The 14,354-nt window shown below is 51.0% G+C and overlaps 1 protein-coding gene across 3 annotated transcripts in view; it reads left to right on the top strand.

The window, feature by feature from the left end:
• The first annotated feature begins 5,397 nt into the window (after positions 1-5,397).
• Positions 5,398-14,354, top strand: part of Slc5a10 (solute carrier family 5 member 10) — a 46,854-nt gene continuing 37,897 nt past the window's right edge. For all 3 annotated transcript variants that reach the window (XM_040748817.1, XM_040748818.1, XM_021225805.2), the window contains exons 1-5: positions 5,398-5,511; positions 9,206-9,277; positions 9,646-9,750; positions 10,094-10,153; positions 10,572-10,676. In XM_040748817.1, coding sequence (XP_040604751.1) covers positions 5,398-5,511; positions 9,206-9,277; positions 9,646-9,750; positions 10,094-10,153; positions 10,572-10,676 — 456 coding nt within the window. The remainder of the gene's footprint in view (positions 5,512-9,205; positions 9,278-9,645; positions 9,751-10,093; positions 10,154-10,571; positions 10,677-14,354) is intronic.

Here is a 14,354-nt window from a genome sequence, read left to right as displayed (position 1 = left end):
GCCTGTTTGTGACTCCCTAACAGACACCTCAGGTGCTCTGATTTCAGAAGCATACAGGGCCATCTCACATCACCAGGGAAGTTTAGGGTTGCCAGGCTCGAGGACACTGGAAGGCTACCGTGGCAGCCCATCCCCCACACGAGTGTCAGGGCACGCCTCACCTAGATGTGGCCCCTCTTCCTCATTTTCCACATACAGAGTTACACCTTCCTTCTTGACAATCCAATACCTCTCCCTCTCTCTCCTCTGTCACCCACACGGGGATCAAAAACAGCCTGACGACATGAAACCTCCCCCTTCCTGAGACCTGAGCCTTGTGAGAAGGGACCAGCCTCTGCCTTGGGAAGTCTGAACTCTCCTCAGAGTGCCTGCCATGCCGCTGCCTATTGGCCCGTGTTAATGTGATGTTAACACTCATAAATCTCTTACCCAAGAAGACAGTCCACCTCAGTGTCCCCCTTGATTCCAAGCCTCTATTGCTGTCTGTCTTCTGTCATCTAGCTCTGCCGTTTACTTTTTGGCATTCAGAGCCACTATCTCCAGCCCACTGCATGAAGCCGGCTGCCTGGGCCTTTCCCTGGATGTAGCACCCCCAGCCTGGAGGCCCCAATATTCCCGAATCTCCTTGTCTGGGAGGCTGTGGAGGGCATTTCCACAGTTGTGCTTGGTCTTGCACTGGAAACTCTGTGTGGCTGTCCCCTGTAGCTACTGAGGGCAGTTGATAGCAGGGTAGCAGGGACAAACAATACGCCCACAGATGAAGCATGCCTAGGCCTTCTGCTCAGCTTACCAGCTGTTCAGACCAGATGGGACTCAGTAGTGCACAGTTTCCAGTTCTTTCCTGATCATCCATCCACACAGTCCCAGGCACAGGGAAAACCCTTCAGATGTCTCCCCACAAACGCTGTAGCTCCTGAGAAAGCCTGGTTACAGTGGCCAGAGCCACCCAACCGCTCTCCGAGAACCAGAAGGAACTGCTCACTCTGATCTCAGTTCTCTAACAAGGGGCTCCTCCTTATCACCCCGAAAGTGACCTGTGCTGCTTGGCCTTCAGCTGATCGGGCACCCTCCCTCCCACATGAATAAGCTTCTGCAGTGAGTTATAGAAGTCGCTCCTGGTCTGACCTGGCTATGCTTGTCAGCTTCGGGCTTGCTAGGTGTCAGTGTTACACATTTGTCTTGCTCTGGTCCCAACCTCCACACTGATGACCGACTTATTCAGAAAGTGGGTCTCATGAGTCCAGGGACTTTCTCTTTGGATGGATGCTCTATGATTTGGATGTGTCCCCAAATATCCCTGGAAATGGAAACTACAGTCACGTGGAGACTGGGAGGTGACTGGGTTGTAAGTACCTGATCAATGGGTTATAGCTCCAGTGGGTCTGTTTTCAAGGCTGTCTGTCATCTCTTGCACACATGCTTCTCTGCCCTGCTTCTGGACTTTTAGGATCCCCACCAGAAAGAAGAGCAGTTTCCAGAACAATGGGCTGCATGAATCTTTATTCTTTGTAAACTACCCAGACTGTGGTATTTGGCTATAGTAACAGAAAATGGACTGAGACACAGACAGCTTCTTCTTTCTTTTTTTTTTTCTTTTCTTCCTTTTTCCTTTCTTTCTTTCTTTTTTTGTTTGTTTTTTGTTTTTGGAGACAAGACAGGGTTTCTCTGTGTAGCCTTGGCTGTCCTGAAACTCACTCGAACTCAGAGATACACCTGCCTCTGCTTCTGGAGTGCTGGGATTAAGGGTGTGCACCACCACCACCACCAGGCTGTAAGAGCGAGGTAACCTGGAGAGGATGGAGTTAACTCCATTCTCAGAAAAAGCCACCTTGAGAAATTCCCTGCATGGCACATGACTGATTCAGATCCAGCCAAGGAACCATGAACAGTTCCAAGGAGCACCCAAACTGTGCCCACCACGGACAAAGTGACCCCATCCGGGTGGTCAGGCAATGACTAATTTTGGTAAACAACATCTTCTCACCACAACTATCCTTGTGGGCAACTGTTAGTAGCAATTTTGAAATTCCCCTAGCCCCCAGTCAGTGGTTCTAAAGGTCACCACTCTTATCGAATCCTGAACAGCCAAGGCACGTACCACCCTACTTGTGGGTTTTTTTCCTTTGTAAACCCTTGCAAATGAGGCCAGGCACCCTTTTCTGCAGCTGCTGTGCCAGTTTACAGGACAGGGTTCCTCCTGAGGCTTGAAACTTAACATTAAACCTTCTGTGTTTGAATCAGTGAGTTGGCTCCTTGGTGATTTTTGGGGGGTCTCAAGAACTTGGCAAAACATATGGGGGCTCGTCCAAGACCCCCAGGGACTTCCCCCGAAGGTTTAATTTCTGACCGGTCGTATATATGTTTGTAATATTTCTGTGGTTTCCTTCTTTTCTGTTTTTGATTTGCTAGCAGACAATTTGAAACTGTAAAAAAACAGATCAGGAAGACGTTGACAGACATGCCTAGGTCAGATCTGGAGGAAAACTGAGAAGACTTTTCCCTTCCTCGTGTGGACAGGACCCTGCAAGGATCTGCCCTGTCAAGATTGGAGGGAGGGGCTGTCCCTTCAGGATTTTTAATCCAATTTGTACTTTTGTAATTTGTAGAATAGCTGCTGGGGAGTTTGCCTCCCGTTTGTGAATCTGAAACTTGCAAGTTTTTGTCTAAATGCTGTTTGTTTGTCTTGTCTTGATTGTACTGACAGTATGGACATTGATTGGACTCAACCTAAACATGGGACAGATACCTTCTTCCCTCTAGATCTCTGTATGATAGAGAATCTGGGATTGTGGCTGGAAATGTTGGAAAAAACAATTTTTCTTTCAGAAACACTAGCAGCCAAGGACACTCAAGCCCACCTTCCCTCCTAAGCCAAATTCTTCTTCCCTGTGATAACAGTCAAGGTCTCTTCTGCTGGCTAACAGCTTCCCACCTGAACTCTTCTGTCTGGATACTGCTTGGAAAAATTGTTAAATTATGCCAGTCTGTATATACTTTGGGAAGCTTTGACTTTAGAATAAAAGTCAATGATTCATTATGTTTGGGGAAAAATTATGCTTTTGTTTCCACAGGAAAAGAAAAAATATATATGGAGTTTAGTCATTTAAATCTAATAGGTTACACTTGTCATCATTTAAGATGCTTCACACAGGTACAGGATTTAATGTGTTGATACAAGTTTAAAATTATTGAAACCACAAGAAGGACTTTGGTAAAAGTTTTTATGTTGACTAAGAAATGAGAGAAAAGGTAGAAGGCTAAAGTAATAAAAAGAGGGAAAGGGAAAGAGAAATTTTTCTAAAGTAAAAATGTCTAAGGGAATCAGAAAAAAGACTGAAAGTAATATAGAAATTATAGAGGGTCAAAGAAAGTCATAGATAGAGGAAAATTGTAGATGGTCAGAGGGAAATGTGAACTATGTTTGCTGTGATTTCTCATATCTGAAAATACTAAATTTCAAAAAATGGTATATAAGGTTAATTCTGGTTAAAATTTTTGTTTATTTTTCAAAAACTGTGTATGCTTATTAGAAAGTTTTCTCTGTTTTCTGGTGTACACCTCTATACACAAGAATGCTAAACTTTGTAATTTACCAGCCACCCAGGTGATAATGGTTTTAAAGATATAAATCTGTCAGTACATTACTTCTTGATGTGGAGAGGCATCAATGGCTTTTGGTTCAGGCACTCAACTTGATAAAACAGGCTCAATGTCTCAGTCACTGTTCTATTGCTGTAAAGAGACACCATGGCCAAGGCAACTCTTCTACAAGAAAGCATTTAATTGGGGGCGTGCACACAGTTTCAGAGGGTCAGTCCATTATCATCATGGCAGGGAGCATGGTGGCAGGCACTGGAGCAGTAGCTGAGAGCTACAGCCTGATCCACAAACAGAGGGAGAGAGACTGGGCCTGGCATGGACTTTTGAGACCTCAAAGCCCACCCCCAGCGACACACTTCCTCCAACAAGGCCACACCTCCTAACCCTTCTAATCCTTTCAAATAGTGCCACCCCCTAGTGACTAACCATTCAGATATATGAGCTTATGGGGGCAATTCTTTTTTGTTTGTCTTTTGAGACAGACAGGGTTTCTTTGTGTAGCCCTGGCTGTCCTGGAACTTACTCTGTAGATCAGGCTGGCCTTGAGCTCACAAAGATCTGCCTGATTGCTGGGATTAAAGGCATGTGCCAACACCACCCAACATAGGGACCACTCTTACTGAAACCACCACACCCAGTGGGTCTTTCATATGAGTGAGTATTAGCTCACAGACATTGCAGACAATCGTGTGCACTGAGACCAGCTTGCAGGCAAGTGTAGCAGGGATAGAGCCGTGTAAGCCTGCTGAAGCCTGTGCTCAGTAGAGATTCACTTTCCTGTCTTGTTCTTGCCCCACACAGAAGAGTTAACCTTTAGTCTCTGCTCAGTGTTGCCAAGACTGGGTGGAATTGTAGTGTGTTCCGGTGGCAGCCACCTACTCATTAACACTTCTGGAAGGGTACAGTTAAACTCCAAACACTTCACAGAGCACAGAGCCTGAGCCAAGCTTTTGAGCACAGCATGGGGAGACTGTGACCTGCTGAGCATCAATGTCCCTGATGCATGGGTGGCAGGTCTTGGAGTCACAGTGAAACTAGGGTCTCCACTGCCACCATACTGAGGCCCAGGTCTAAGTTTGCCCCTTGAATGATGGGGACAGACGACTTAGCCTTCAGCTCTGTGGCTAGACTGAGATATCACCTACACTGCATGGTGGCCTTGATGATGACGTCGGAGCAACCACAGAATGGGAAGGGGTCCTTGGTATTTGACAGGTATTGGCCCAGCCCAGGGTGGTGGGTAAATGGATGGCCACGTGGAAGGGTCAGGTCTGTCTTGCTTGCTAGAAAAACAGGAGAAATAATGGCCACAGGGCTTGGGGCCTGCCATAGGGCAGTCCCAGCATTGTCAGGAGCCACCATCTTGAGTTCAGCTCAGCCTACTGACTCCAGGGACATACCTGTCCCACAGGGAGATGTCCCTAGGGGCAAGGCAGCCATCCTACTGCTCCATACTTTTTACATAAATTAAATCTGCTGAAGCCAAACTGGGGCATTGGCATTCCTTCTGAGCCGTTCCATCCCCTCTCTCCCCAATGCACTCAGAGTTGAAGAAGTTCCTTTCCCCCTGCCCTCACTTCTCCAGAACACCGAGGTGTCTGCCCTCTGGGATTCTGCCTCTGGGGCACCACGGGGGATGCATCTGCACTCTGAGGCAGTCTCTCTGCACGCAGCCACATCATGGGCTGGAGATGCCACTTTCTCGCTTGGTTTAATGATCAATTAACTCTGCTCAGAAAGGCCTTCGTGACCTCGCTTGTCCTCAGTCCCTGGACTCAGAGTGGTGTTTGCTGCAGGATGGCAGCTGACAACTCTACCGGAGACCTCCATGCTCCAGGAACCCAGCTGAGCGTCACTGACATCATTGTCATTGCGGTATATTTTGCCTTGAATGTGGCCGTGGGCATATGGGTAAGCCTGCAGTGGCCCGCTAGGCCCTGCACATCCCTGGGGGTCTGCAAATGTCTTATTTGGTGACCTGCTGCCTCAGCGCTGGAATTGTGGTGATTGCCTAGCTGTGTCCAAAGTCTTGGTGCAGAATCTGGAGGTGGGAGGGTGTTCGGGGCCTGGAAGTTCCTGATAGTCCTGCCCTGCTCAGTAACTTCTGAGCTCGGTTTCCCTCCCTTGATATGACAGGCAGATGATTCCACCCAGCAGCAGGGCCACTGGCTTTGCTGTGTAGTTGTCAGGCTCTTTCCTGCGTCCCAGTCTCCGAGAGAGTCAGGCTTGTGTGTGGATAAGAGGCCAAAGCAGTGGGCTTTACACTTCCCGGGGGTCCACAGGGTGGAAGCAGGCCCTCCTCGGTGTCATCTCAATGCAGTCTTCAGAGCACCGCTAAATGGGAGGGAGCGCAGCAGGCCAGCTATGCCCGACCTGCAGCAGGCCAGCTATGCCCCACCTGCAGCAGGCCAGCTATGCCCCACCTCACAGCACACGTTTACGTCAACTCTTTGCCTCAGCCTTGGAGCCCTGAGATTCTCCATAGAAGTCATTATCCTTGCTTTCCCTCTATAACGCCTGGCCCAAGACAACAGCCTGGGAACGGGGCACTGGTCGTGTTCACTCAGTATTATGGGGTGGTGACTGCGCCTACTTCTCAGGGTGAGAACTACCAGTGAGGCCTGGGAAAGACACAACCCCACTGCCACCATCGGGTCTATAGTATCGGCAGTGCCAGAAAGACTGTCTGGTTAGCGATAAGGGACATGATGTTGATGGTAGTGATAGCAATGGTGAGGTCTTAAAGGTGATGGTGATGGTGGTAATGGCAGTGGTGGTGATGATGGTGGTAATGGTGATGATGGCTGTCTTAACCGGAGTTTCTATTGCTCTGGTAGAAGACCATGACCAAAAGCAACTGGGGAGGAAAGGGTTTATTTCATTGTATAGCCCTCAGGTCATATAGGTGCCGAGGGAAGTCAGGGCAGGGGCTCAAGCAGGACAGGGGCCTGGAAGCAGGAGCTGATGCAGAGGTCATGGAAGATGCTGCTTACTGACTTGCTTGCCCCATGGTTGGCTCGGCCTCCTTTCTTATAAACCCGGGGCCACCAGCCCAGTAATGGCTCCGCTCACAATGGGCTGCCCTCCCATATCAGCCACTAATTAAGAAAATACTCCACAGGCTTGCCTATAGGCCAGTCTTATGGAGACATTTTCTCAATTAAAATTCCCCCTTCCCAGATATGTCTAGTTGCCAAAAACCAACCAGTGCAGTAATGGTGATGGTGGTGGTGGCGATGGTGGTGGCCGCAGTGGCAGCTCTAACACAATTGATTATGTCAAATACTAAATGACAAATGGCCATCAGCAGAGCTGGGCTCTCCTCTTACCCAGCTCTCTCATTTTGTACTTCTCGGATCCCGCTTTGGTTTAGTTTTAATTTTTATTTTATTTTATGTGTATGGGTGTTTTACCTGCATGTATGTCTGTGCACTATGTGCATGCTTGCTTGGAGCTCATGGAGGCCAGAAGATGGTGTTAGATCCTTAGGAACTGAAGTTACAGATACTTGTGACCAACCATGTGGGTACTGCTCTTCTGGGAAAACAGTCAATGCTTTTAACCACTGAAGCATCTCTCCAGCCCCGAGGGGTGTGTGTGTGTGTGTGTGTGTGTGTGTGTGTGTGTGCGTGTGTGTGTGTGTGTGTGTGCGTGCGCGCGCGCGTTCGAGCACATGTGTGCATGCTTGCACACGTGTGTGTTTTACAAGGTGATATTTTCGCAACTCTGCCCTGAGCATATCGTTGGTACCAGTTCTCCAACTGCATGCTCTAACTCTCTCTGTCACATTTTGCTAACTGGCACAATATCTCAAACTTTCTTATCAGTATTATACCTTCTGAGGAGATTGTAACCTTTGATATTACCAAGGTAACCATTTGGGCGAGCCAAGTCCATTTATGACAGGGAGCTTATACTCCGACTGCTCCACGGCCTGGATGTTCCTGGTGTCTCTCCTCCCCTCAGGCCTCCCTATTTCCTGAGACAAGGTGCTGAAATGAGGCTAATTAGTAACCTGCCATGGCCTGTAAGTGTTCAAGTGAACAGACGAGTTGCCAGTCTCCACCTCCGAATCAAAAGCTAGGAATGATTAAGCTGTACCTGGAAGACTGTGGATCCTAGGAAAGGCTGCTGGAGGAGGGAGCTGGTGTGGCTCCAGTGAGCTGAGGAACAGCAAGGAAAACAGCCTCTCTGGCTAGATCAAGTCGTCTAGCACAGCCTTCAACCCACCCCGTGCAAACGGACTTAGCACCTTCAGCCCCAGCGACTACCCTGAGCAGCTCTCTAGCAACGGTGCACAGGACTCTGTGAAGTCAGCCCTTCCTTCCAGCTCCCCAGGTCCTGGCACTGCAATGTGCTCTCTGCCTGCCACCAAAGCAGAGGGGAACCCACAACTGGTACCCACAGTTTCTGTGCTTAGGTTCCCGTGCCAGGGATTGTAGAGGCTCAGAGGCCCAGGTTAAAGGACCGACCAGTGGTTTCAATGAACAGACTCCCTACCAGCCTCTTCGATTTGGTACATGAAACCCAGGCTTTGGCTAAAGTGCACACGTCTTGGTGCTGTTCTCCTGAGAGTCTCACTGAGAGTCTCTATCCTTTCTAAATGTTCCAAGCATTTGCATGTAGCCGTGCACTAAGCATCACTTGGAATGAGTAAAAATGACAGGCTGCGGAGATAGCTTGACAGGTAAAGCATGTGCTGTGTAAGCATGAGGGCCTGGGTTCAAAACCCCAGAGCCCATTTAAGCACACGCCTGGAAGACAATGCTTCTGTGGCAAGGGGATGGGAGGCAAGAAGGAGAATCCCAGAAGTTCATGGACCAGCTGGCTGGTGTGTGTGATGCCAGCCAGCACGAGACCCTGTCTTAAACAGTGGGAGATGAGGTCTAACACCAGAGGTTATCCCCTGACCTTCACACATGCCCTGTGGCACATGGAACACAGACATACACACAGGCACCATGCACACAAAAATAGAAATCCTAAAAAATGGAATCAGTCACACTACAGTTTCGCTTCCCCTGTGTGAAAGTAGCTGCTCCCTGACCCTCGAAGACAGCAGGATGGATGAGGCATGCTGTGTGCCCAGATAGGCACGTTTCAATCGGAATAATATAGTTCCCCTGCAGCAGAAACCTAAAGTAGCCCGAGGTCCCCGCTCCATTGTGTGCCTGCCCTGTCTCCATTATCCGCCTTAGGAGAGCAGTCACTTTGGAGCTGACAGCTTGCTTAGAGAGTTTGTTGTCTTTTTAGCCTGTTTGCAAAACCAATTCTGCTTGCTTGACCAATAGTCATTCTGCCTTAGGAAAGGAATACAGCCCAAATCTGACAAAGAAAATAAACCGGTAATTGCGTCTCTTTTGCTGGCTGAATAATATTCCATTGCATGGACACACCTCACTTTGTTTATTCATCAGTTGGTGGACTTTGCCTTGTTTCCATTTGGGACTATTTGGATAATGCCACTGAGAACATTCTGCATGCCTATGTGTGGCTATGCTCTCACTTCTTTGCGGGTCTCATGGCATCACTATGCTCAGAGTCTGGAGGAGCTGCAAGGCGTTTGTCTGGAGGCTGCAGTGTCTTCCCTTTGTTGCTCTTGCAGACGGCCTGCAGAGCCAGCAGGAACACAGTGAGTGGCTACTTCCTGGCAGGCCGGGACATGGCTTGGTGGCCGGTGAGTTCACCTATCCTTTGTCCACAGGGCTGGTTTCAATCAGCATCTGCATTCCTGAGGTCACTTCCTATGCCACATTCAAGGTCCCTGTTTGAGACCAGCTCAATGGGACAGGCCTGGGCTGGAGGAGACTCCAGCTGGCTGTGTAGGGACAAACTGCTCAAAGTTCTGTAAAGGGCTTTGGAGTCAGAAAACTCTGTTTCTTAGCCTACGGATACCCCAACTTGCACCCCTAAGCTTGGGCTTTTTGTATGTGAAGAGGGTGTGTCCTCCCCTCCCCCTTAGGCCTGCCAGGTTGGAGGAGGTATTTCGGGTCAGGTGGGGCTGATGTCATGAGCTCACAACGATCGATTTTCTTCCCTCTGCAGATTGGAGCCTCACTCTTCGCAAGCAGTGAGGGCTCTGGCCTCTTCGTAGGACTGGCAGGCTCAGGTGCTGCTGGAGGCCTGGCTGTGGCAGGTTTCGAGTGGAATGTGAGCCTCAGAGGAGGGGCACAGCCTGTGGGAGGGCCAGGGCAGAGGGCACAGTCACACCAACTAGCCCCTAGATATGGTGGTGCCCAGCAATGTGGATTAGCCAGGGTCTGCCAGGCTGGGGCACAGCATTCCAAGGCAAGCTGGTCTGTAGGCACAGACATGCTGGGCGGTCCCACGGTTCAGAAGGACCCATAGGAGGGAGAAGTGCCAGCTTCTTGCAGCAAAGCAGGAGGGGCTGGGGTGGCCCCTCTACCCCTAGCCTCTGTCACGTATGACTGCGTGCCAGGACAGGACTTTTGGAAGCTGTGCCCACAGCCCTCTCCTATCTCTGTCCCCACAGGCCACATATGTGCTTTTGGCACTGGCATGGGTGTTTGTACCCATCTACATATCTTCAGAGGTGAGTCTTTTCCTGGGGCCATGGCAAAAGCTGGACCCTCACCAAGCTAGCAGGGGCAGGCAGGACTTCTGGGACCTCATGTCACAGGGCTGGGTTTGGCTAACATTTCTGTCAAATCATTAAGGCTGGTCCCTTTGGCCCTTACTGTTACATGCAACTGGTCCACCATGGTCAGCACACTGCCTCTTGGGGCTGTTGCTCCAGGCATCCCCTTGGTAGTACACCTATCTGCATTCTGAGGCTCTCCTGCCCCCAGCCTCAGCCCTGCATTGGCCGAGTCTTGGCAATTCCCTTTCCTGATGCTTCTGGGCCTGTAGGTGCAGGGCTTGGCCTTGTGCCGGAGAGCCTCGGGATGGCCCTCCCGATGTCACCTCATCCCCTTTGAGAACACTTAGCCCTCATCCCTCTGCCTCTCCAGATTGTTACCTTGCCTGAATACATCCAGAAGCGCTTTGGTGGCCAGCGCATACGCATGTACCTATCTGTCCTGTCCCTGCTGCTGTCCGTCTTCACCAAGATATCGGTGAGCTGCCCCGAACTTGCTTCTGCATGGGAACTTCTGGGATCTAGGGAAGCAGCGTGCATGGGAGGGGCCTTAGAGACTAGCTCATCCGGCAACTGGTAGGCTCACCAGCTAGGGAAACTGAGGGCCAGGGGGAGACAGTGACTTGGGCAGAATTTCACAAGTCTGGGACAGCGGCTCCTGATGCCCAGCTAGGAGAGTGTGGGGATGAGATTTAGGCTATTCAAAGTGAGCCAGGAGCCGGTGGTGGTGGCGCACACCTTTAATCTCAGCATTTGGGAGGCAGAGGCAGACAGATCTCTGAGTTCAAGACAGACTGTTGTACAGAGTGAGTTCCAGGACAGCCAGAGCTGTTATACAGAGAAACCCTGTCTCTGGGAGGGCAGGGAAGGCAGGATTTACCACTAGAGGGAGCCAAAGGCCTCATGGTGTTTGCCAGTTCCATGCTCTGAGTCTTACTGGATCTCCTTTCTCTTAGATCTGGTGCTGGGAGCCCACTTTCAGAGCCAGAATAAGAGGAACTCAGGGCCTACCTGGTGCAAGCTCCTGGTTTCACAGATAGGGAACCTGAGGTTTGGGGGAAGTCAGTGGCTTTGTGGTAGCCCCATTACTGTTCCTCAGGATTGCCTTGCTTCCGTCAGCGGCAGGCTCCTGAGAGGAGCTTGGACATGAGTCAGTGACTTGAGGGAGCTTGCCCAGCCCAGGCTTCTGCCTCCTATGAAGGCAGCACAGCCAGTTCTCAGGACCCGGAGAGGTGGATGTTATTTCCCATGGCACCACTAACTTCATACCACAGTCTCGTCTAAATTCCCAGAGAATCACAATGAATTTTCTCCCTCTGGGAATTCCAATCTGGAGGGACCTGGCCTTGAGATTCACTATCCCTCTCCTACTCTTCCTCTGATCCCCACTCCTTTCTCCCAAAACCCGCTTGCTAGAAGGCCTGATCCTGGCCTGCCCAGGGCTGTGCGTGCGTGCGTGCGTGCGTGCGTGCGTGTGTGTGTGTGTGTGTGTGTGTGTGTGTGTGTGTGTGTGTGTACAGGACAGGCAACCCTGGGGCTCCAGTGATAAAGAGACCGGATTGGACCTCAGTGGGAAAAGGGGTGTGATAGTCAGGGGGGTCCCAAGGGAGAGCTGGGGGCCATCACTATGGAAGCCAGTGAAGAGAAGCGCAAGGCCGTGGGAAGCCGTGGGACCGGGCAGCCATATTCTAGCATTCACAACATCAGTCAAGTGGTCAAGTGCCACATCTGGCTCTGGGACAGGAGGCTGCAGCCTTAGGCTGGGAGAGGTCAATGAGCCCCATTAGCAGTGGGTTATGTGCAGGGGTGCCAGGCTGAGCTGGGGGAGAAGGAAGAAGGAAATGGGCCAAATCAGGGTGCTTCCTCCCCACCTAAGGCCTCAAGTGGGGACTCCAAGTGGGTCACTGGACAGGACTTCAGAGGGCAGAGGGAAGCACTGTACACAGGAGGGGGCCTTAGAGACAAGCTCATCTAGCACTGGTGAGTCCTTCATCAAGGTGACAGTGACTAGGCCAAGGCCAGCTAAGATCCAGGTCTGTCAGAACCACAACAGCCAGGATATAGCTTCAGACTCTGCCTTGTGGGTGACTGAGTTACCAGCTGTAAAGGGGAACAGTCATGCCAAGGCCTTGCCTCAGCACCAGGACGGCTGCCTGCTGAGGCCGAGGGGAAGCGGGAGGAGGCACTAATTGCTGCGCTTGGTTTGGGAGAGGCTAGGCCCGCCCTGGGTCTTGGCTTCAGAGTGGAGCTATTTGAAGTGCGTGGGCCACAGTAGGCCGAGACACAGAGCCCAGGAACGCCCTGCCTGTCTGTACAGCTTGTCCAGGCAGAGGTCACAGGGCCCTCCTGCTGCTATTGTTCAGAGAGGAGCATCAGCATGCAGAAGATCTACCATGGCAGGTGTGGAAAATCACAGCCAGTGCTCAGAGCCAAGAGCCCGAGTGCAGTTCCATCACTGTGGGGCTCCGGAAGACAGGACAGTGAACACGACACCACATGCCCCTCAATAAAGGCTAAGCATGGCCCACAGGGTGATCCATCATACCGCTCGCTCGCGCTCTCACGGACCTTACCTCTCCCCTCCAGCTGCACACTGCACACCGGCCATACTGGCCTCCATGCACTTCCACAAACACCAGGACCTCAGGGTCTCGGCACTTGCTACCGTCCTCCACATACGCCCTTCCCTGGGGATGCATGCTACATCTTTACCTCTCTGGACTCTCAGATCTCTCCTCTTTTACCCCGTCCCTGCAGGTCTAACCCCCTTATTTTCTCTCCCTCTTTCTTCATACCCTTTTCTGGGATGATGAATAATTGATTTGGAAAGTTATAACTGAGTGCAACGACTAATCCCTCGAATCCTAGCATCTGAGAGGCTGAGGCAGGAGGATTGCTATGAATTCAAGACCAGCCTGGGTTACAGAGTGAGACTCTGTCTCAATAAATCAAACAGAGAGAGTGTATTCTCCTCAGGTGGTGGTGACACATGCATTTAATCCCAGCACTCCACAGGTAGAGGCAGGCAGATCTCTGAGTTCGAGGCCAGCCTGGTCTACAGAGGGAGTTCCAGGATATCCAGGGATACACCGAGAAACCCTGTCTCAAGCAAACCAAAATAAAAAAGGAAAGGATGTGTTCTCCATCCCATTTTCTCTCTTCAATAATATGCTTTTGTGCTATTGTGTGCCCACACTGCCCTTAGGATGAAATGAGACATCAGCCAGGAATTGGCTCATTTAAAAAAATCCTATGGGGTCTAGAGAGTAAATTACTTCAGCCTTGGACATTCCAGTCTCTGTCCTAACCCAGCTCTGCCAACCATGGACAACAGTGCCATGGGATGGGATAGGTTTGGCCTGCAGCTTGCAATGCCATTTGCTGATCTAGGGAAACATGGCATTTACCATGTGCCCACCATGTGCTTGGGTGTGGATGAGCAGGCCAGCTCCAAATGCACTTTCCAGACAGCCCCAGTACAGAGACAGAGCACCAAAATCCTAGTGAGGAAACAATCATAAAAGTGGCAATAGAAACAGGAGAGCCAGCGGCAGCAGGGGTGGCGCATGCTGTCAATCCCAGTACTTGGGGGGCAGAGGCAGGCAGATCTCTGTGAGTTCGAGGCCAGCCTGGTCTACAGAGTGAGTTCTAGGACCCTGTCTCAAAAATAAAATAAAAGAGAAAGAAAAAGAATCGGGGAGCCAGTCAGCCAGGGCCTGGAAACCTAGCCCCTGCCCAGCAGTTACGGGCACCCTCTTATTCTCCTTGCACAGGTAGGGCTGACAAGGGGCAGGAGGGGGGAGGGCATCTAGAGAGTCATCAGTGGCAGGGGTAGTGAGAGTCAGAGTGTGGCAAAGACAGGCAGGCCCACTTCTGAGCCACCTTATGAGCCAGCCCCACACAATGGGCAAGGCCCTGTAGGGAGCATAGACAACCACGGGAGGGGTCACAGAAATTCTGTGCTGTTCCAAGAGAGAAAGGGGGAAGGATGGCAAGGAGAGGGCATGGACCCTAGCCTCCTTTAGCTCCTATGGCACAGCATGAAGGGCCCATTTCCATCAGGCGGAGATGGAGTGAGAATCCTTTGGAGGCACTGGTGCTTCAGCTCAGAGCTGTGAGCCCAGTGGCACGGCCCCTTGCGGGCGTCTCCCTCCTC

This window comes from Mesocricetus auratus, unplaced genomic scaffold (genome assembly GCF_017639785.1).
Source record: "Mesocricetus auratus isolate SY011 unplaced genomic scaffold, BCM_Maur_2.0 Super-Scaffold_100007, whole genome shotgun sequence".
In the NCBI taxonomy this organism is placed as follows: Eukaryota; Metazoa; Chordata; class Mammalia; order Rodentia; family Cricetidae; genus Mesocricetus; species Mesocricetus auratus.
Note: the sequence above shows the minus strand (reverse complement) of the source record. Positions and strands in the feature narration are given on the sequence as shown.